Below are 23947 nucleotides of genomic sequence, written 5' to 3' on the forward strand. Positions count from 1 at the left end.
CCCCTTTTCTGGGCAGGTGGAGACAGCGGTCATGCATGGGTTAACTCAGTCAGTAACCAATAGAACTGAGTCTACCAAAGTGATGTCATCGCCTCTGAGGAGCATGCTCCCGCTTTTGATGATGAAGGAGATAAGTAGATTGCTGTGCGGTGAACAATCACTTTCCGTCCAGTGACTACACAACATGCTCCCAGATCACCCCTGCGAGGTAGGTCAGGATCCCAAGGGTGGGGATGACCGCTGAACCAACGCCCCATTCTCCAAAGTTGGTAGAGACAGTGGTCATGCATGGGACGTACCAAAGCTGGCGTGTCCCTGGGAGGGCATGAGACTGGCCTAGGAGCTGGAAGAAGGGAGAACCTGTTGGAGCACTCGCCGTCCAAAAGCTGCATCTGCCGATGCATATCGATCCACCTTGTAATGTTGCATAAACGAATTAGGAGTAGACCAGGTCGCTGCCTTGCAGATCTCTTCCACCGAGGCCTGTTGTGCCCACGCCGCTGACGTAGCTGCGCTGCGCATGGAATGAGCCGTAATGTTGGGTGGAGTGAGATGATACGTGACGTAAGTTTGAGCAATGGCAGACCTGATCCATCATCCAATCATGGATGGAGAAGCTTTCAGCCTCTTGTTGGTAGGGTGGAAAGAGACGAAGAGGGCTTCACTGTGTCTGAAGACTACCGTCTTGGCGATATAGATTTTAAGAGTACGCCTGACGTCTAGCTTGTGCCATTTGCGCTCCAGACTGTGAAATGGAGCAGTACAGAAATTTGGAAGAGAGAGATCCATAGAGCGATGGAATGCTGAATTCACCTTTGGGACAAAGGTGGGGTCAATGTGAAGGACCATCCGGTCTGGGTGGAACACACACAGGTCAGACCGGATGGAAAGGGCCGCCAGCTCTGAAACCCTACGCACAGATGTTATGGCCACCAGAAAGGCAGTCTTGAGCGTGAGGTGATACAGGGTTGCCGACCTGAGGGGTTCAAAGGGCGGTTCAGTAAGAAAGTCGAGGACCTTGGTTAGATCCCAGGAAGGGAATCGGTGCATGACAAGAGGGCAGAGATTGGATGCCCCCTTAAGGAATCTGCGGATGTGGGGGTGCAATGAGAGGGGCTCATCTTGGTGAAGAGAGAGAACTAATGAGAGAGCCGCAAGGTATTTGGAGATAGTCTCTTATCAAGCCCCTGTTGTAAAAAGTCTAGAAGCTGGGATGCCACAGCCTTCAGAGGATCCTCCCCTCGAGCCAGGCACCAAGCTACAAAGGTCTGCCACCTTAGATTCATATATCCTGTTGGTAGCTGAGCGGTGGGAGGCCTGAATGGTATGGATTACAGTTCTCGGAAAGGTTATCCGCCCTCAGGACTGCCTGCTCAGCCTACAAGCGGTTAGGCATAGCCAGTGCAGGTCGAGGTGGTGAATGGAGCTTTGATGAAGGAGGGACGGAATCATTGGTAGAAGCCACTGAGGTTCCACAAAAAGATTGATCAGGTTCACGTACCATGGTCAGCGCGGCCAATGGGGGACAATTAGGATGAGCTCGGCCTCTTCCTCTATCACTTTCCGAATCACCCTCTGTATTAGGGGGAAGGGAAGGCGTACAGGAGACCGCGAGGCCACCAGCACCTTAAGAGCGTCCGTCCCTTCTGTGTCTGGTGTTATGTATCGAGACAGGTACCTTGGCAGCTGGTTGTTGGATGATGTTGCGAAAAGATCCAGGATTGGAGTCCCGTACCTGGACGACAGCTGATGAAATATGTGACGATTCAGACTCCACTCTGCAGGGTCGATCATTGTGCGGCTTAACCAGTCTGCTCTGGCGTTGTCTGATCCCGAGATGTGTTCGGCGTGTAGGGAGAAAAGGTTGGCTTCCGCCCAAGTTCCTAGGCGAAAGGCAGACTCCATGAGAGACACCGCTCTCGTCCCCCCCTGGCGGCTGACATGCTCCTTGGCCATAGTGTTGTCCGTCCGGATTAGCACATGTGTGTTTTGAAGAGAGGACTGGAAATGAAGGAGAGCCAGATGGATGGCCCTCAGATCTAGCCAATTCATACTGTGGGATTGGTCGGAGTCGGACTAAAGCCCCTGAACTACCTGATCCTCCAGGTAAGCTCCCCAACCCGTCAGATTCGCGTCCGTTGTTACTATGAGATGCAGAGGTTCCCTGAAAAGAGAGCCCTGAGCTGTGGCTGGGGAGATCCACCAGTCCAGGGATAGCCGGACCTCTGGGGTCAGGCTGACCTTCACTAGGGAACAGCTGCTGTTGGTCTTCTGGAATGGCAGAAGAAACCACTGGAGGCAGAGGCTGTGAAGCCGTGCCCAAGGGACGATGGAGAAGCAGGAGACCATCTTCCCCAGCAGTTGAGACAGCTGAAGAAGAGGGACCCGCTGTCTCCCCCTTACCTCCTTGGCTAACTCCCTGAGACTGCTCTGGTGGTCCTGAGACAGAAAGACTTTCCCCTGGGAGGAATCTATGAGGGCTCCCAGGTGCACCAGGCGAGAAGTGGGACAAAGTGACTTTTCTCCCGATTGATGGAGAACCCCACTTCCCCTAACATCTGAAGGTTGTCCTGGAGGTCCCTGAGGGCCTGGATGCGTGACCTGGACAACAACAGGATGTCGTCCAGGTAGCAGAAGATCCAGATGGGCCTGGCCCGCAGATGGGCTGCTACGACCGACAGAAGCTTCGTGAAAACCCTCAGGGCTGAGGACAGCCCGAAGGGAAGGGCCCGATATTGGAAGTGGAGGCCCGCATGTACAAAGCGGAAGTGGAGGCCCGCATGTACAAAGCGGAAAAACCGCCTGTGCCGTCTGTGAATTGGCACATGGAGGTAAGCCTTGGTAAGGTCCACTGATGTGAGGAGATCGGGTCTGCAAACAGTCTCCAGAATTGATAGGAGAGAGTGCATCTTGAATCTCCTGTATCTGATGAATTGATTTAAAAATTTTAGATCGAAGATTGCCCTCCAACCCCCGAAAACTTTGGTACGATAAAAAGACGAGAATAAAACCCTGATCCTTCCTGGCCTGGAGGCACAGGTTGAATAGCCCGAATTTGGAGTAGATGGTGAACTACCTGCTCTACCAAGAACCTCTTTTGAGGGTCCCTGGCGATTGGACATGTGACAAAGTGGTTCGGAGGGCTGGAGCGCAAATCCAGAAGGACGAATCTGATTGTGGACCTGACCCACGCGGCGTTGGTGATGTCGTCCCAACGATCTGTGAAGGCCGCCAGATGCCCCCCCCCCAATTGGGAGATTCTCCAGGCAGTCACTTCTGCCTCTTAAAGGCACAATTGGAATTGTCCCTGAAAGGCTTTCTGGGCTGGAATCTCTAGTTGTTCCTGCCTGATCTATTGGAAAAGGAGGGGGCCTGTCGTTGGGGATGGGAGTTGAAAGCACTCCTATCCTGGCCACGAAAGGGCTGCCTACGGTAAAAGGATTGGTTCCGACCTTCCTGCTTTTTAGTGGTTGGTTGTAGAACCTTCCTCTTATCCTTGGACTCTACCAGAAGGGGCTCTAATGGAGGACCAAAGAGAAGGGATGTAGAGTAGGGAAAGGAGGCAAGTCTCCACTTGGCCCACACTTCTGCCTGCCACTGTTTTAGCCAGAGAAGCCAGCGGGTGGAGATGGAAGATGCAATGGCTTTGGACGCAAAACGGGCCACATCCAAGGAGGCGTCTGCTGTGTATTCTAGGTCCGGCTTAATTTTGTTAATGTCCCTACGAGACCTAGAATCCCTGGCTGGAAGGCGAGCTTGAAGTTGTCTCATCCACAAAAGAGTGGAGCGATTAAAGAAGGAAGCGGAGGTGCCCGCTCTAACGGCCCAAGCTGAGGCCTGGTGACCCTTGACCAGAGTTTGTTCTATTCTCTTGTCTTCAGGTCGCAAACCTTCCTCCGGAGCGGCTGAGGCCGCGTTGAGAGAAGAAAGGACAATTATAGGCAAATCAATAGAAGGTAGCTCCAAAGCCTTGGCGAGGTCAGGAGCGACATTATACAGGCGCTTCTCCGAGGTATTGGGGAGGGTTCTGGTACCTGGAGAAGCCCATTGATTTTGGACAATGTATATGAAGAACCATGGTGATGGGATCACTTCCTTTTCTACCGTAGGCTGGATGAGGAGTGGATCAGTGGTGTCAGTTTTGTCTGCTTCTGAATTCTGAGTCGTCTTAGGAGAAGGAATACCTGAAACCTTCTTGGCCTTAAAAAGGAGAGAGCAAAAAACAGCAGGTTTAAATAAACCGACAAAGGGAGGCGGATCGGGAGGAAGACACTCATCCTCAGAGAGATCTGAGTCTCTTGCAGGGTATTCCTCTTCTCTGAAGACCGACGGTTGATTGGAAGTGCCAGGTAGCTCGTGCAATGAAGAAGCCGAGAGATCACCATCCCTGCGCCTGGAACTAGAGGAAGAAGCAGACCTGCAAGAAGCAGAACAATTAGAAGACCTGTGTTTAAGGCCGGCTGCAATACCACGTTCTCTGGCCTCAGAGATCATATCAGCCATGCCCGGTAAGAACGGCGTCTGCAGGGAGAGGGAGAAATAACTTCCTGGTAGAGGGGATCCTCATCAGGAGTAACGCTCCTGCCACAATCTGAATCATCCCCACTGTTGGACAAAACATCTGTGCCCCTGGCATCCTCGGGCTGCAGGATTGATGCAGCAGGGGAGGGATCATCCTCCGAATCCGAAGATAAGTCAGGAGGGGGGCTGGAATGAACAGACCTCTGGGCCTGGAACATGCGAGGCTCAGTGTGTTTGGTCTTGGACCTGGCCTTCTTAGCCGGGGCCTGAGGGGCTCTGTCATCCTCCCGAGGGGATGGACCCTGATTAGGCCTTGGATCCCTTGAAGGGGGCTCGATGTTATCAACCGGAGCAGGCCTGCGCCTGCGGCTCCAAGGAGCAGAGGGTTTGGTGGTAGGGGCAGGAGCCAAGGAAGTTGGAGGCAGTTGAGGCTCCGGAGGAGGAGAGGAGGCCATACTCACAGTTCCTTGAATGCTCAAAATGGCTGCCAGATGACTTTCACGCCCAAACCAAATGGCCGCTGAGGCTACAGAGCCTATGGGGTAGCTGAGGCTGCGCGTTGAGCTTGGGTGGTATAGGCCCTGCGGCAAGGCTGTGGAGCCAAGGGCGAAGCCACGGACATGCAGTGGTAGCTGGAGCATTGAAAGGACGGTGGTGTGATGGGACGGCTGCAGCGGCATTCCCCAGCGGCTCTTCACAGCTATTTTTAAAACTCCCTGCAACGTTCGGAGGCTCCTGGAGGCGGAGGTGGCAGTCAGCGGCGCAGGCGGCAAGGCAGAGAAATCCCCCGCTGAGGCAGAAGCGGTGAGCAGAGCCTCCCACGGCTATTTCAGCTAGCGCTGCTGAAATAGGAAACCTCAGAAGCCCGAAGGCAATTCAAAGGCATGCCTCTGACGGGACGCGGCAAACACTCTCCAGCCCAGAGGCTATTGAGAGTCCTAACAGGAGCCCAATACAGAGACCAATTTAGAAAAGTAATCTAGTAATTTAGAAAAGAAAGATCTTTGTTTGAGTGAAATCCAATTAAATCCAATTAAAGTAATCAATTATAAAGTATTAGTTGAGGAGAAAGAGATTAGCACAGCCAGTTCCAATCAAACTGAGTCTAAAAAAGCGGGAGCATGCTCCTCAGAGGTGATGACATCACTTTGGTAGACTCAGTTCTATTGGTTACTGACTGAGTTAACCCATGCATGACCGCTGTCTCCACCAACTTTGGAGAAAGGCCATTCAAAAGTGTTGGGGACTTTCACAAGGAGTGGACTGAGGCTGGAGTCAGTGCATCAAGAGCCACCGCACACAGACGGATCCTGAACATGGGCTTCAAATGTCGTATTCTTCTTGTCAAGCCACTCCTGAACAACAAACAACGTCAGAAGCCTCTTACTTGGGCTAAAGAAAAACAGACCTGGTCTGTTGCTCAGTGGTCCAAAGTCCTCTTTTCTGATGAGAGCAACTTTTGCATCTCATTTGGAAACCAAGGACCCAGAGCATGGAGGAAGAATGGAGAGGCACACTGAAAGATGCTTAAAGTCCAGTGTGAAGTTTCTGCATTCTTTGTTGATTTGGGGAGCCATGTCATCTGCTGGTGTTGGTCCACTGTGCTTCATTAAGTCCAGAGTCAACGCAGCCGTCTATCAGGAGATTTTGGAGCACTTCATGCTTCCTTCTGCAGACGAGCTTTATGGGGATGCTGACTTCATTTTCCAGCCGGACTTGGCACCTGCCCACACTGCCAAAAGCACCAAAACCTGGTTCAATGACTGTGGGATTACTGTGCTTGATTGACCAGCAAACTCACCTGACCTGAACCCCATAGAGAATCTATGGGGCATTGCCAAAAGATGAGACATAAGACTGAACAATGCAGAAGAGCTGAAGGCTGCTATTGAAGCATCCTGGTCTTCCATAACACCTCAGTAGTGCCACAGGCTGATAGCTTCCATGCCACGCCGCATTGAGGCAGTAATTGCTGCAAAAGGGGCCCAAACCAAGTACTGAGTACATATGCATGCTTATACTTTTCAGAGATCCAATATTGTTCTATGTACAATCCTTGTTTTATTGATTGCATGTAATATTCTAATTTTCTGAGATTGTGGATTTGGGGTTTTCATGAGCTGTAAGCCATAATCATCACAATTATGACAAATCACGGCTTCAACTATCTTGCTTTCCATGTAATGAGTCTATCTCATATATTAGTTTCACCTTTTGAGTTGCATTCCTGAAATAAATGAACTTTTGCATATTCTAATTTTTTGAGTTTCACCTGTAGAGCCAGTCATGACCCCATAGAATTCTCAACTCCATTTTGTGAGCTGCCCCAGACCTGCACACTATGGTTCTGTTCTTCAATAAATCAACTTTCTTTCCAATCAGCCTCCCATTTTGTTTCCAGCGCCATTCTCCCAGCTCGGGACTGAACCAGATGGATTTTTCTTCCTACAACATGTTGGATTGGTCAATATTTTACTAAAATCAGATAACTGTTAGCACCAATAATTTATTTGCAGAGAAAAGTGGTTAAGAATATAAGTGAGCTTTGCCTTAAGACCACACTTGATAACACAATCTGGTTTACTGAGCAAAGTATCTCTTAACCAACATGGCACAACTGCTTTGGTCAATGACTGCAATCCTGGCTTTCCTAATTGTGGTTGTAAAATAGATGGAGTGAAATCCTTCCAAGTGCAGAAAAAGGTTTGGGCGCTGAGCTGTGTAGAAGGGAACTTCTGCTCTGGGCTAAAAAGATGAAACAGGCACACCAAAGATTTAACCTTTATTGCAGCTTGGTAACAGATTTCCACCTCCTGTTTTTTTCACCTTGCATGGAGGACAGAGGTGGGTTTTACTACCTGTCGCTTTGCGCATGCGCAATTCAATGTAAATTGTTCTTCATGCATGCGCAGAACAATTTGCACGTACATTACTAAACAACATGCCAACAGTGGCAACCGGGGAACTGGTTTAGGGGTGTGGCCAGCCTGGGTTGCTGCCACTTCTGCAATCCAAGCCAAAATGCCACTACCAGTTCGGCCAAACCAGGAACAACCTACCTCTGATGGAGGAGAGGGAAAATACTTTGGCAGGTAGTAGTAGCAGCAGCTTACAACCTTCCCTCCCTATTTCCCCATGGACTTTCTGGGGAAGCCTACATATGGCAATCGCATGATTGTGGAGCACTTGGCAGCTGAATATAAGTGCAAATATTGTCCCCAAAGGTGCTTTTTCAAGAGGCAACCAGACTTTTGGTTTTTCTTTTAAGATGTTTTGCTTCTCATCCAACCTCTGAGCTGAAGAAGCTTCTTGGATGAGAAGTGAAACGTCTTCAAAGAAAGATCAGAAAGTCTAGTTGCCTCTTGAAAAAGCACCTTTGGGACAACCATGACCGGGATGATTGAGAAAGACCGTTGGCTTACCTGAACGGTCGTTCTCGGGGCACTGCGAAGAGAGCCCAAATGCTGGGTTAACACAGCCTATCTGCCCTTGGACTGAGTGATGTTTTTCTTGACCACGCCTCCCTTTGCCTGCACATGCTCAATTCGAAAACGAAGGAACCGTCCTGTAATCAATTACAGTCAATACAGCCACATCGTTCAATACTAACACCCGGGTGGGTTTGGGCTCTCTTCGCAGTGCCCCGAGAACGACCGTTCAGGTAAGCCAACGGTCTTTCTCCAGTGCACTGCTCAGAGAGCCCAAATGCTGGGACATGCCCAAGCTATTGAGTCCCAGGGTGGGGAAGCGCTGAAGCCTCTGGCATTTCAGCCACTCTTTGTAATACTCTTCTGCCAAAGGAGGCTTCGGCTGAGGCAAAGGTGTCAATCTTATAGTTTCTAATAAAGGCCGTGGGGGAAGCCCAGGTGGCCGCTCTACAAATGTCTAGGATAGAGGCCTGGGTTGCCCAGGCTGCAGACGTTGCAGCACTCCTGGTGGAGTGAGCGGTGATTCGTCTCGGAGCCGTCTTGCCCTGGTGCTCCTATGCCAGTTTGATGCAAGCACGTAGCCAACGTCCCACAGTGTGAGAGGAGACCTTGCGGCCCAGGGACGCAGGGAGGAAGGAGACAAAGAAAGCCTCTGACCGGCGGTAGTCCTTTGTTCTCTTTACATACGTGCGCACGGCCCGTCTCACGTCCAGCTTGTGCCACTCACACTCCTTAGGGTGAGAAGGATGGGGACAGAAGTTGGGCAAAATAAGTTCTTGAGTCCTGTGAAACAGGGAGTTAATTTTCGGAGCAAATGACGGATCAAGTCTCAATATTACTCTGTCCGGGTGAACTACGCACAAATCCTCCCTGACAGAGAGCGCAGCAAGCTCGGCTACCCTGCGAGCGGATGTAATGGCCACCAGGAAAGCGGTTTTGATGGTGAGGTAGCGCAGACTGGTCTTTTTTAAAGGCTCAAATGGGGCTTTGGTCAGGGCCTTACGCACAAATGGAAGATCCCATGACGGATACCGGTGAACAGTTGGAGGGCTGATGTTCGCTGCTCCCTTGAGAAAGCTCTTGATCTGGGGGAGCTGACTCAGCGAGCGAGAGGAGCCCTTTGCCAGGATGGTAGACAACGCTGCAACCTGGCGTCTGAGGGTGCTGACTGCAAGGCCCTTATCCAGACCCTCTTGCAAAAAGTCTAGGGTCTGGGGGATCGAGGCTGAGGAGGCCTCTATGTTCCTAGTCTTGCACCACCGTGAGAAGGCGGCCCAGGTGGCATCGTAGATTCTAGTCGTAGAGGGCTTCCTGGACGCTTGGATTGTTCGAATGACCTGGTCAGAGAATTTTTGCTTTCTCAGGAGCTCCCCTTCAAGTGCCAAACGGCTAGCTGCAGCCACTGGGGCTCCGGATGGATGATGGCCCCCTGGCTGAGGGCAATCTTGTCCCGGGGGATTCTCCAAGGTCTTTGAACTGAGAGGCTGACCAGGTCTGCGTACCAGGGCCTTCTGGGCCAGAAGGGAGCCACCAGAATGAGGTCTGCCTTTTCGGTCAGGAGCTTGTTCACCACTTGAGGGATGAGCGGAAGTGGAGGGAAGGCATACAGAAGTCCCTGAGGCCACGCTGACCTCAGAGCATTTGTTCCCTCCGCCTGGGGCGAGTGGTAGCGACTGAAGAAGCGTGGGAGCTGTGTGTTGTTGTGTGTGGCAAACAGGTCTACCTGTGGCTTGCCGAACCTCCTCACGATCTGCTGGAACAGGTCCGGGTGCAGGCGCCACTCCGAGTGGTCGATGCGTTGGCGGCTCAGCCAGTCTGCTTCCCGGTTGCTTATGCCGGAGATGTGATCTGCACTGAGAGAAGCCAGATGACGTTCCGCCCACCTGCCCAGCGCTTCTGCCTCGAGCATGAGGGCCTTTGATCGAGTGCCCCCTTGCCGGTTTATGTGCGCTTTTGTCGCCACATTGTCTGTCATCAACAGTACATGAGCCCCTCTTACTAGAGATGCGAACTTTCTCAGCGCTAGGCGAGCTGCCCTCAGTTCCAGCCAATTGATGCTGTGGGCGGCCTCCCTCTGAGTCCATCGGCCTTGGGCTAGGTGGCCCTGACAGTGGGCGCCCCACCCCGGGAGGCTGGCATCCGTGGTGACAACTAGTCTCTCCGGCTCCTTGAACAGGCAGCCCTTCCTGACTGCCTTGGACCTCCACCATGCCAGAGACCGGATCACCTTTCGTGGGAGCCGAACCCGCCTGAGTGAGTTGCTGTTCCTGGCCCTCTGCACTGGCAGCAGAAACCACTGCAGCTCCCTGGCGTGAAGGCGAGCCCAGGGAACCACCCCCAGGCACGAGATCATTATCCCTAGGAGCTGGGACAGCTGAATGATGGGTACCGACCTGGCAAGGCTGCAGTGCTTCACTCTGCGTCTCAGGTTCGACAGCCGGTCTGGCGAAAGAAATACCTGGCAGGAGGTGGAGTTGATGACCGCACCCAGGTGCTGTATACAGGTGGATGGTCGGAACTGGCTCTTCTCCATGTTGACAGAGAAGCCATGGTACTGCAGGGTCTGCACAGTTAGAGAAACATCGCGGTGTGCCTGCTTGGTGGTGAGAGAGTGAATGATTATGTCGTCTAAATAACATTCCAGACGAACCGGATGGTTGCGGAGATGAGCCGCTAGCACTGCCAGAATTTTGGTGAATGTTCTGGGCGCAGATGATAGCCCGAAGGGAAGAGCCCTGTACTGGAAATGCTTCCCTTCCGCGTAGAACCTCAGGAACCGCCTGTGGGCCACATGGATGGGGACATGCAGGTAGGCCTCTTTGAGATCTATTGATGTCAATAGGTCCCCCTCCCTCACACAGCCCAGGATGGAGTGGAGTGACTGCATCTTGAACCTCTTGTAAGCCAGATGCTGATTTAGGCTCTTGAGGTCCAAGATGGCCCTCCACCCCCCTGAACTTTTGGGCACTAGGAAGAGGATCGAATAGAAGCCCCTCCCCTGCTGATCCCTGGGGACTGGCTCTATCACCTCTATCTCTAGGAGATGGCAGATTTCTGCCCTCATGCGTTCCCTCTTTTCTGGGTTCCTGGGGGTAGGGCAGTGGATAAACTTTCTTTGGGGAAAGGATAGGAAGTCCAGGAGAAGGCCCTTGCGAATGGTGTTGAGGACCCACTTGTCCGATGTTATCTCCTCCCACCTGTCGGCATACAGCCGTAGCCGACCCCCGATGGGGGGATCCCTGTGACCGTCACTTTCCCTTACAAAAGGGCCGGGATCCACCACTGTTGTTTCCTCCTCCTCGGAATGGTCTCCGAAAGGAAGACTGGGATTGGTTGGCACGAGCCCCGAAGGATCTGTCTTGGTGCCTATCCCCCCCTGCCTGAAAGGGCCTCTGATAGGAGGAAGGGTGAGAAGATTGCCCTGTTTCCTGGCTCCTGTAGGGTCTCTTACGAAAGGACCCCGCCCCTTTCCGGTCACTCCTTTTAAAGGTTGCCGGAAGGATCTTGCGTTTGTCCTTGGTTTCGGTGACAAACTTGTCCAGGGCCTCTCCAAACAGAAAGCCCCCTTTAAATGGGGCCGATGCCAGCTTCCATTTAGCCTTCATTTCGGCCTGCCAGTGCCTGAGCCATAGGAGGCGGCGGGAGGTGATATTGGAAGCTAGAGCTCTGGAAGAGAATTTTGCTGCTGTCAAGGTGGCATCCGCCGAATACTCGACAGCGGTAATAATCTTGGTTAGCTCATGGCGCCACCTAGATTTCCTGGGCGGGGGTCTGGACCTGAGTTGGCGCAGCCAGAATAGGGTGGCCCTAATAAAAAAGGAGGCAGAGGTGGATGCCTTGATGGCCCAGGCAGACGCCATGTGTTTTCTGACATGCCTTTTCCGACCTCTTATCTTCTGCCTTAAGTCCCTCTAGGAGCTCAGCTGGCAGGTTGGAATTGGAAGTCAGAGACACGACTGGGGCATCTACTTCTGGGAATTTGAGGATTTCCTCCATTTTATCTTCTACTGCATATAGAGTTCTATCCCCCCCACTGGGGTTGGTCAGGGTGCCCGGCTGTAGCCACTGGCGCTGTACCGCGTCCATAAATAGGTCTGGCACAGGAATAACCTCGGGAGTTTCTACTGTCTCTTTGAACAACCCATGCTTAAGATCCTTGGAAGTGGAAGCCTGAGAGGCCTCAGGTCTGGAAGTGGGGCCTAACTCTGTGGCCGTCATGGCTTTGTGCAAGATAGACTTGAATAATGACGGTTGAAACAGGCCAGAGAATTTTGGCTTGTCAGGGGTGGGGTTTTCGTCTTCGGAAAGGGCGAAAATCTCCCCTTCTTCCTGCTCAGAACTTGATAACCCAGAGTGAGAGGGGCTTGAAGATGGAGAGGATACAGGCTCCTTAGAGGTGGAGGCCCTAGGTTTGCGTTTCTCCTTTGGGGCCTTGCCCTTGCGAGAGCCCTTGCGCTTAATGCCTTCAGCTATCCCTTGAGAGATGGCTAAGGCAATTACCTCCCTCATTTCATCTGAAAGAGCAGGACTTTTTCCCCTTTTTTTCTTTTGCTTACTGGGCCTGCGCTGGCTAGGCCTGCCTGAGCTGGATCCACCCTTCCCAAAGGGGGAATTCTGGACAGAATCTCGTTCCTCTCCGATGGAGGAGCTAGGGGAGTCGGGGTACCCCCAAGATGCTTCAGGAGATGGATCCCTGGATGCATAGTTATCCCCAGACAATAATTCACTGTCCCCGGGGGATTGGGCCTCACGATCAGGGGAAGCTGACTCCCTGCTGCGACGGTCTGGGCTAGGTTCTGGCTGAAGGGGCCTTGAAACCTCCCTGGGATCCACTGTGGCTCTTGGAGAAGACCTTTCAAGTGAGCCTTTGTGCCCTTTGCCTTTATTTACAGAGGGATCCAGCTTGCAGCGCTTGCTGGAGGGCCCCACCTGATCCCCTAGGGCCTCCCTGCATTCCTCAGCCATTTCAGGTCCCCACGAGGCCTGGAAGATAGCTGGAGTTGGGATGGGCACGCGCTGGCCTTTGCAGTCCAAAAGCACTGGCAGAATCTCCAGGAGGGAAGGGCCGCCTTGGGGTCGGATTTCCTTCCTCCCACCGCCCTCGGTTCCCCGAGACTTAGCTTATTTTCCGGAGGGAGAGACTAGCTGGCTTCCCAGACTAGCCCCCAGCCTCCCCGCGGCGTTCTGCAGTCATTGAGGGCTCGCTGAGGCTCCGTTGGCTGGCTGGGCTCTTCTTGCTGCCTTGTTCCTCGCACGCTCTGAGCTCTGCCGCTCTGCCCAGTGAGTCGGAGCGATCCAAAATGGCGGGGGGTGCGCACGCAGCCGCTTCCTGCTCTTTCCAGCCCTGAAAGGCGCGCGAAGGCTCCAGCCGTCGCTGCTGTTGCCGGGCAAAATGGAGCAGGCGAGGGAATCCTAGCAATCCGGCTCACCTGCTTTAGAGCCTTCTCAGAGCCTTGCTGGACTTTTCCTCCCCCTGGGACGCCCCTGTTCCAACAGGGAACTTGGTTTATCCCACTAATTGCTCCCTTGCTAGCCAGCCCCCGCTGTGCAAGCCTTTTCAACCCCCTGCAGTGCTTGCAATTAGCAACAGCAGGGAAAACCCGGCAGCCCTTCTCTTAAAGCGACGGAAGCCTCACTGGAGGCAAATAGACAGACCTGATGTAGAAGCATGATTTCCTCTATCTGAGAATTTAAACGTGGTCCAAATTGGGAAACTTTTTCCAGCCTTTCTGCTCTTAGACTGGAGCTCTCCCAAAACAGCCCTAACTCGGGCGGACTGAGTTTTCGAATTGGGCATGTGCAGGCAAAGGGAGGCGTGGTCAAGAAAAACATCACTCAGTCCAAGGGCAGATAGGCTGTGTTAACCCAGCATTTGGGCTCTCTGAGCAGTGCACTGGAGAATCTCTATAGATATAAGTACAAATAGATTGCCATGCCCTTCATCCGTGCAGCAATTTGACATACTCTGCTTACCAAGGAAAATGTGTGCGTGGAGCGTAGAATGTGGCAAATACATCAGATAGTTGAGGAAGAAAGAAGTGTATTGAAAAAATATCTGAAGGATATTGAAGAAAATGCACTGAATTAAATAGTTGTTTTCTATTCTTTCTTGGCAATATTGGTTCATAATTTTTATTTGCTTTTTTAAAACAAACTTTTTTCTTCTTTAACAATATAAAATTTTAATACTTTAATATTTTGTTGTTAAAATTAATCTGAAATTTAAAACAAAACATTTTATTAACGGCAATTCAAAAATTGCTACAATAAATAAAACCATTGTTAGTGCCCATACATGGTACAGAACAAAGGAGATCATACAAAATATTTCAGTAGAAAAATTGTAGGAACATGCAATATACAAACAATTTTTCATTACAGGTAAATTACTGGCATCCAGTTTAGTACAGACTGAAGCTTAAATTAATTTAGCATCCCCATACTAAAAAAAGTTCACCATTCCCTGATAGGGAATGTTTTAAGTATTATGAAAAAATAGAATTTATAATAGCACCACCAGCAGCGCATAGGACACCCCATGATCCTAGTCCCATGATGGCGAACCTATAGCATGCGTGCCAGAGGTGACAGAGAGCCCTCTCTGTGGGCATGCACCCTATCACCAGCTGGTCTTCTGGTTTCTGGCGCCAGCTGGTCTTTGCAGGTGCCGGAGCGCCAGAAAATGGCATAAAAATGCCCAAAAAGCAGGCAGTTTTCCCAGCCATTTTCTGGGCTGTTTTTCGGGCCATTTTCATGCTGTTTTTCGGGCCAAAAACCAGTCTAAAAACAGTCTGGAAAATGTCCAAAAACAGGCGGACATGGGCTGGCCAGGTGATCTTTGGGTTTCTGGCACTCTGGCACAGGCACATATGTTCCGGTTTAGGCACTCTCTGCCGAAAAGGTTCACCATCACTGTCCTAGTCAGTCCACGCAAAGCAAATGCTTTACACATACTTCATGCCAGTTACACAGAATAATTTAAAGCAGCATTTTCCAGCCATGGCAATTTCCAGATGTGTGGACTTTAAATCCCAGAATTCATAGTCAATCTGGCTTTTGATGAGAATTCTGGGAATTGAAGTCCACACACTTGAGAATTGCCCAGGTTGAGAAATCCTGGTTTAAAGCACAGTTTTTGTAATTTTGTCCCAAGGACCTCCAGGCACAAGGTGATTTGGAGAGGTCACACTCAGATCAAGATTGTTTGCTAGTTTCGACAGTACAGAAGATGAACCCGAGTTGCCTTATCAACCTGCTTTTGGTAGACTTCTAATTTGTCATGCACTTTCTGATAAAGCTGAAAGAGAAAAACGGCATAATCCTTTTAGGAACATTGGAAAGATGAGTGAAAAAAAATAAGGATTGCACTTTAATAGAATTACACTTCTACTCATTTTCCTCAGACACTACTGCCTCCTGTAATTACTTATAACAATGAAAACCTGTTATAAAAGTATTAAGTAAAAAGCAGAGAATCTTTCTTTAATTCTCAGCAATTTACAATGCAGTTAAAAATGCAAAATTTCCTCACAAGGAGAAGGCCAAGGAGCTGCATATAGATGCAGGAACTAGCTAATTGTAAAGATATAAACTTTATAAAACCCTTTGGTCATGAGGCAAGAAAAAAAAACTATAAGCGAACTAATTTTTATGAAGCAATATTGATTGATTCTCCCAAAGTAGAACAATTTGAAGTATAATCCTCTCTGTCCTTTCTTTCTTACTTTCTATTAACATTTGGCAGCATATTTGGGTAAGTGTGAGCTTCAATAATAACTGAAATCCAGCAAGGACATACTTCTAACATGTATCTGTAAACATTTAACTACAGTTGAATTCTACCTATTAGCAATAATTCAACATATAATGAGTATTATTAGATTTTTAGATGTTTATCTTGAAATATACACAAGTCTTTACCACATGAATTTAGTTCCTTTGACTTGGGAACCATGATTAAAGTAGGAAAATTAAAATTAAAAGTAATTATTAATCTCCATTTTATTTAGCTTTAGAACAAGCGAGGATATTAAACAAATTTAAAAGCATCAGTTCCTTGCTCATTTTAGAGTGCTCCTCTAAAATCTACTCATATAAAGCCTCTGTATTTTGAAATTTGAATGTATATCCTTTAATTTATCAATTCTGTTTCAAAAGCAAATTAAGTATGTAATAAGAGTCTTTTTAATTCAATAAGCAATTCTACTTTTTGTAGCTTTACTTACCATTGTATTATGAGGATTGGTTGTGTTTTCTCCTAGTACCTGAAGAAGCTGGTCAATTGCAGAATAGGGAAGCCAGACAATTGGAGTTGTAGCTGATAATGGGAACTATAAGGAAAGTGATATTATTAGTTTTAATTAAATGTATAAGGGCTCCAAATGCCAACAATCTAGGATTTGGAATGCTCTTTAACTTCAATTAAAAAAGGAAAAAAAAAAACACCACAGCATTTACCACTCAGCAATGCTGAGTAATAGTTTAAAGGGATTGAATTCTGTCCTGAAACAGAAGAATAAAACATCCCCCCTGAATTCTACATTAAACAAAAAGAAAATTATAGTGCATATTTCTATTATTAATAAAGCAATGATTTACAATGCCAACACATTAAAGTAGATGGACATAGCCAAGACAAATCTGGTATGACTTTACAGGGAATATGAGTGCACTCCAACAATCAGCTCACTATGGCTCATTGCTAGCCCCAAACCCATCCTTCTTATAGCTCACCATTAGTATGTGCCAGGACTTTAAAGAATTTGTTTCATAATTCTCATGTCATCTATCACTAAGAAGAGAAACAAATCTAAAACAAATCATGGATTATTTTACATTATTTCTCTTTGTAAGGTATGTGGATTTTTGCCAGATTTCATGAAAAACATGAAACAATCTCTATAAACAAGCTAAATTACCCGCTGAGATTCACAGACAGAAGAGTGTATGTATAACTTAATATATTCAATTCATAAACCATCTCATGTTATTTTGATGTACTGTTTCTGGAGGCCTTCTATTGATTTTGATATTGTGAAGAGAATTTGTCTCCTAATCCATCAGCAGAAATAGCTTCCATTGACAGACTGCATACACAGTATATGCATTTCTTTCCAAATCAGACCTCCGACAGCTACCTAGATATGAATGTTTGATACAGACTGCAAACTTGGCTCCCCCCAATAATCCTGCCAATTTCTCTTTTCCCTAATCAAGATCACATGCTTGTCTAAATTATACTTCAATTCAGCCATATTCCAACAAATAGGCAGATATAAAATTTTAAAGTGTCTACTGCAATAAGATGCTTTCATTATGGAATATTTAATCATATTTAATCATTTTAGTCTACTTAAAGGGAAGGAATGACAAGACATATCTCATGTACCTCAATCCCAAAGTAATCATGTCCTTTCCCAAGTAAGGCATCCACATACTCCAACACCAAATCCACAGCTTCTTCTAGGAGATCATAATTCAAGTAGAGTCGGAGAAGTTCAGCAGCATCTACTTTCTGTAGAGGAACAAGTAGAAATCATCAGACATCAACTACCATTGATAGCTTTAAATTAAAGTAATATCCTCCTTACCTAAGGAGCCATAAAAGGAACTAGATAATTCCATGTAGTTTGAACCAGAACATGTGTGTTCTGGTAAAGATATTGATGGGATAGAGTAGAAAAAAAGCCAATGACGCTAGCAGCTATAATGTGTTCCATATCACCCTGATCATCCCAATGCCTTTCCTATTTAGCTGCTGCCACAAAAATCCATGACTTCAAGTGTAACACATCTAACCTGCTCACCACCCCAACCCCCTATCTTCCCCTCTTTATTTTTTCTGAGATTTGCATATTTCTTCCTATTTTCACCATCTTAAAAATCTGCAAATTATTTATTTAACAAATGCTGGAATTTTTTAAAAAAATACTTCATTTGGATGAATCACCTACACATACACAAGCTATGAGGTATTTGTATGTATTATTTCTATCACATCTCCTAATAGCTATTAATACAAATGATATTCTTCTGGGCTATTGAGCAATACGAATTTAAGAAGCTCTATACTGTTATGATTCTCATTCTGTCCAATGGTTTTAGGATTACTCTTAGCAACTTCATAAAGGATCGTTAGAAAAAGTCATTCAAGAATTGAAAGCTGGAGTGCCTATTTCTCTTTTTTTAAATCTAATTGATTGAACAGTTAAAATCCTAAAGCATTATTTAATCTGAGTAGTAGACTAAAACTAAAAGTAAATCCAGGGAATATAAGATTACTAATCAGACAAGCTGATCCTAAATTGGGAAAAGAACACTTGTAGGAAAAGACCATTCCTAGATAACTGTTGGCAATTCTGGTTAAAATGACTTTGCCTAATTCTTCTAATGAGAACTGAATCCCCATTTGTCTAATTCACCAATATGAAATCAAAAGTTATTATTTCTCCTTGTATTTCTGAAAATACAATCATAAAATGGTTTTCTCCCTGCATTTCTACAGTAAGATATCTAACAGATTTACATAATAGATTATACTAGCTGGAAAAAAACAGTCCCTGATCTGAAAAATATATATGACCACAATTAAGCCCAAAATTTATCTTGCTAAGTAAAACATTTGAATTCTATCCATTTTGAAATCTTTCTTGCCATGGTTATTAAGTGAATCACTACAGTTAACTTAGCAACATGGCTGTTAAGTGAATCTGGCTTCCCCATTGACTTTGCTTGTCAAAATGTAGCAAAAGATGATCACATGACCCCAGGACACTGCAACCATCATAGTCGCCAAGCATCCAAATTCTAATCAAATGACTATGGGATGCTGCAGTGGCCTCAAGTATGAAAAACAGTCATAAGTCACTTTTTTCAGTGCTGTTGTAACTTTGAATGGTCACTAAATGAACTGTGGTAAGTCAAGGACTACCTGTAATTTACTTTCAAATATATCATACTTTCTAATCTGTTACTAATTTTTGACAGGTTTTTTTATTGCTAACTAGAATCCTCTAGCCCAAATTAATTTACTACAAATGGAAGTTATTTACTTTGTAGCTGTTGATAAGCCAGTTAGGTAAGGGAACACCATGAGACAGCAACTTATTGATTACACAACGGTGGTATGGGCTATTCTCTGACTTATACTTGTCCAGGTAGGAGGCTAAGAGACGCCAAGCTTCATCTGTTGCACTGCAATAAACAATTGGAATATATTTATTGTATTATCAATGCTATCTTCCCCACCCCCCCTAAATATGCACTTATTCATGTTTCTGGCTGTGTATACACACATACTTTCCCTCAAAGTTTTTTGCTATCATGATATGTTTCCAAATTAACACAATTTCTGCACTTTTCTAGAATTTAACACATACTGCTTTGCTTACTTTTAAGGTACTAAATATGACTTTGAGGTGGATTTGTCTTTGTAAGTGATTAACATTTCTGTGAATGTTCTTTAACAGTTATGATTCAGTTATAAAGCCCAACTATTTTTAAATATTAGTCACAGAAAGACTGGATAGTTGCAAGAACAGAGGGAAACAACCCCAATGTCTACCCAACATGCACCAGTTCCAATGAGAACTTTTCCTTCCATCTGCAATTTTGGTCATAATAGGTGGAAGGCTCACCTAGGTTTACTTTTTACCAATCCCAATGTATTCATGTGCTCTTTTTTTTTTGTTCTGCCTTAGATAGCAGATATTACTATTGGTGCCATTTAAACTGGATTTGTTTTAAATTCACATAACCTGACTTGGCCATCTTGGTACGTCTTGCACAGCGTCTCCAGTTAATTTAAAATATTTGCTCTTCTGCTATTATTTCTTTCCTTCTTTTTAGTTTCTTTTCTGCTTTATTTATCTATTTCCATTAGAATGAACAATATTTCCCTAAACTATTGTCAGTATTTTACATAAATGTTGGCAACGAAGGACCACAACAACGAATTCTAGTAAGGTTTGCACTTAATGTTATAAGATTTAAAGAATAAAAAAGTGGTATGAATGTGCTCCCTCTGCCTTTGCAATTGTTCCTTTTAACTTGTTTTTTTTTGTATTTAACTACAGCTTTTATTTCATTTTACTCTTTTATCTCTTAAACCATCCAGACTCCAGATACATGCAAAGGGGATTGGCAGTAGAGACATTTGGTAAAAAAATAAATAAAAACATTTCATTCCTCAAGAGTTTCACAAAATTTGTTCAGTTATGGGTGATATGGAACAATCTTAAATGGAACAATACTTTATTAGTAAGACTATTACTTTCATGCTAATTTATGAGATCACAATTTACACTTTACCTGTTCTTCTTGGTTGTAATGACTGATGACAGCTGATTTGCAGCAAGCCAATCCCATGCCTCTGCCAAAACTGATTCCCCTCCAAACTGAAGTTTAATACACCTAGAACATATATAATTAAGCACAGTATGTAAAACTAATATTTAAAAAACTGTTGAATTATTTTTTTGTTGGCCAAAAGAACATAGATCTTGATCATTCCATTTTATGAAGATAATTATCCTGAGAAACAGAACAAAATCCAAGTCCAGTGGTCTTAAGGGAATCTACTTTTTCTAATGCTCAAATATGAACTTAATACTGGTTTCATCAATAGGGCTCTCTATTTTAAATCATTTTCATTTATTATTTTGGTGAGTGATGAGATATGAGTTTCTCAGATGACTGAATCAGCTTATTTGTCCATCAAATCATTTTTCCCCACTGCTCTTAGGCAGAAAGCAAAAAGCATTTTCTTCCTTAAAATTACTGTAAATATCAAATCTACCAACATTAATAAGTTGAATACATCTTATCTCATCATCATACATTCAACTTTTCATAGACACAAATGGTTCCCCCCCCAAAAAAAAACACCTATAGATCAATTCTAGGCCATTGTCAGCATGATACTAAAACAATGATCCCAGTAATGAATCATTCTGGATTTCCATAAACTTTTCATCAGATGACAATGACCACAACTATGGATATAAAGTGTATCCCCTGAATTCAAACTAGATACACTACATCAACTAACCATACCAATCATATTGCAATTTAGTATGACATCCTATTCTCTTCCTCCATCTCACAACCTCCTTCCTTTCCAGCCCTTGGCAGAGCTCAATTTACAGGCAAAGGAAATTTATAATGTTGGTTTATAACTGAAAAAGAAGGAACTGTTTTAAATTTACAAAACATTTAAAAATTAAGAAATATTCAACATATTGCAGCGTTCATACTCCATAGACAACCCCAATAATTTGTCACGTACTTGAAAGCAAGACCCTCAAACACAGATCTTAAGGAAAGCTTGTAAGTCTGGCAGAGAGCAATAGCTGTGTCGAAGAGTCCAGCCTGCACCAATAGGGCAACTAATTCCTTGGGGGATGAGTTTCCTGGGAAGATAATAAAACTGCCAATTAACAAATGTGATATGTGTCAACATGTAACTATAAATTCTAATAGCATGGCTTCAGAAATGAATTTATTGTAAATTTGAACTCTTACAGATACAAAATTAAACACACCATAAATCCACACTGCATAAGAGCCAGATATTCATTTAATAAAATACTATGTTGCATACATAGCAAAACCATAAGGACAATGTTGTGTACATTAAACAATACCTATCCAGAGACTCAATAAAAGAAGGTTTCAATAGGACTTTTGCCAAACTACTAACATCTAAGCTTGTAAACTAAATTAATTATTGCTAGAGGGCTATCAATATATGTATTCCAATTTTACCTGTAATAGCAGCAGATGTTGGGTCATGTTGTGCCAAAGTTAACCGTATGTGAGCCAACATACATTCTTTCTCTAAGTCCTGTAGCTCCAAGATTTCAATGTGACTGCCCGCTGTGCCAAATATATATTAATACTTCATTATAATAAATTGAAAACAAATTTGACCATGAATAATATAATTCAGTATTCAAATCATGATTTCATTAATTTGTTTCTAAAAAGTTTAGAAAAAGCTTTTGATTTGACAAGTTACGTTGTTCACACCATCTTTTTATTCTTCTTGAAAAAAAAAAAAGGCTGCCATTGGCATAGCTTCCATTATCCATAAATAGTAATACTGAAAAACACAGGAAACTCTTAACCTGAAATCTCAAGCCTCTTCAGTTGCCTAGACCAGTTCTTAAATTTCCAAAGCTTCTGCCTGTTCTTCTCCTACAACCAGTCAAGGAAATTTAAGCTTCTGAATCAATATTGTATGGTACAGAACCCACATATAAAGGTTACATAACCTAGCTAGCTTGGAAAAACAAATTTGTAATTACTCATAATAAAATAGCATATCACTTACTTGGAGCAGCAGCACATTCTCCATCGTGATTTCTTTTTGGGGATGCTCCTGGACGTTCATACTGGAATCAAACAGAATAAGCATTCAATCTCTATAGCATCTTCAGTATGAATAATGAAAATAGTTTATTTTCTCCATTATTGCATATGCTTCATTGCACAACCTTATACTCAGTGAATTAAATCTTCCTATCCATTGCACTCATGTTCCTTTCAGCTACAAAGTCAACAATTTTCATGCCATGCTAGCTGCAGCCTGATGGGTATTACGAATGACTGTTTCGGCCTTACGGTCCTCAGCCTTCAGGCCTTCAGAAATCTCTGATGGGATTAGAGCTGGGGAAGTTAGAGCAGCCACGGGTGGATCCACAGTCGGGAATTGCAGAATGCCCTCTAATTCCGGAGTGGAAGTGTACAATTTCCTGTCCCCAATGCTGGGTGGGGCAACTGCAGTCGGTTGATCCCACTGCTTTTGGACAAGATCTAGAAAAAGCTTGGGGGAGGGAATAACCTCCTGCAAAGAAATTGGCTCAGCAAAAAGGCGTCCAGTTGGATCCAGGCCAACTGCAGTGCTATCCTTAGAGGCTGCCTCCCCCATGTGAATGGTAGTCTTAGCTTTATATAATAAAGATTTGAACAGCGTGGGGCGAAATAATCCAGAGGAATTAGGTTGATCGAAGATCAAACCTTCATCATCAGAGAAATCCCTGTCTATCACCTCCCCTTCTTCCACCAAGGCCGAATCCTCACTATAAATTGAGCGGGGAGGTGAGGAGGGGCTTGCCTGGAGATCTGGGAGATCCATCTGCAGGGCCTGGGAAGTAGGCCCACTCAGGGCACTGGGGGCCGCAGGGACCTGAGCTCTGTGATGCAGTTCAGCATCCACACGCCTAGAAATTGCTGCAGAAATCATCTGATAGAGATCAGGGGGGAGGCCTAGATCCTGGCCTTCCGCAGGCCTCAGGCCTGCAGCAGTAGGGGTAAAGGTAGCAGCACGTGGGATTGCGTGGGCCGAAGCCGCGCTGGCCTCCGAAAAAACCAGAGGGGGTTGGGGCCCCAACATTCCCTCCCCAGCATCAGAAACCTGGGGCAGGGGAAGATCCGGTGACCAGCTCTGATTCCCTGTTGGGCGTAGCGGAGGGGCTGGTGAACTACATTGAGGGAGCAACACCGGGGGTGAATTGCTAGCCTCCCCAGCAGCCTTAGCTGCTGTCTTGGGCTTCTCTTTCCGCCTATGGGCCCTATCCGGAGCTCCGGATGTGTCCCTGGGCCTTTGACTGGGGGCTCTGGTAGCGGCCCTGCCGGGCCTCGAGCTAACCCGCGTCGGAGCAGGGGGTTGGGAGTCATTAGAGGGCTCAACGATACCTCCTGAGGTGGATTGGTCAGCCATTCTACTATCAGAATCGAAAAGACTCAAGCCGAAAGTATCACAGGTTTTATAAAGGCAACGGAAGCAGGCCTCGTGACAAGCAGGAGCCATGCTACAACGATCCTCTCACTAGGTCAGCCAAACCAAAGTGAGGGAAGTGGGTGGGCCGGTGACTCAGCAGCTCCTTTGGGCATGAAGATTCGCAACGCCCCCTTCCTGGCTGCCTTTGGTGCACACGGAAGGATAAACGGTCCCAAAATGGCGACCGCAACTTAGGCACCAAGTTTAAATGTGGCTG

General features: G+C 46.1%; 1 protein-coding gene across 2 annotated transcripts in view; it reads right to left on the reverse strand.

Moving 5' to 3' along the window:
• Window positions 1-14124: 14124 nt before the first annotated feature.
• NUP160 (nucleoporin 160) overlaps window positions 14125-23947 on the reverse strand; it is a 36543-nt gene continuing 26720 nt past the window's right edge. For both annotated transcript variants that reach the window (XM_032219801.1, XM_032219793.1), the window contains exons 29-36: window positions 22282-22342; window positions 21714-21824; window positions 21235-21358; window positions 20259-20360; window positions 19001-19142; window positions 17338-17463; window positions 16175-16279; window positions 14125-15246 (exon numbers count right to left, since the gene is read on the reverse strand). In XM_032219801.1, the coding sequence (XP_032075692.1) occupies window positions 15157-15246; window positions 16175-16279; window positions 17338-17463; window positions 19001-19142; window positions 20259-20360; window positions 21235-21358; window positions 21714-21824; window positions 22282-22342 (861 nt within the window). In that variant the 3' untranslated portion in view covers window positions 14125-15156. The remainder of the gene's footprint in view (window positions 15247-16174; window positions 16280-17337; window positions 17464-19000; window positions 19143-20258; window positions 20361-21234; window positions 21359-21713; window positions 21825-22281; window positions 22343-23947) is intronic.

This window comes from Thamnophis elegans, chromosome 1 (assembly GCF_009769535.1).
Source record: "Thamnophis elegans isolate rThaEle1 chromosome 1, rThaEle1.pri, whole genome shotgun sequence".
Lineage (NCBI taxonomy): Eukaryota > Metazoa > Chordata > Lepidosauria > Squamata > Colubridae > Thamnophis > Thamnophis elegans.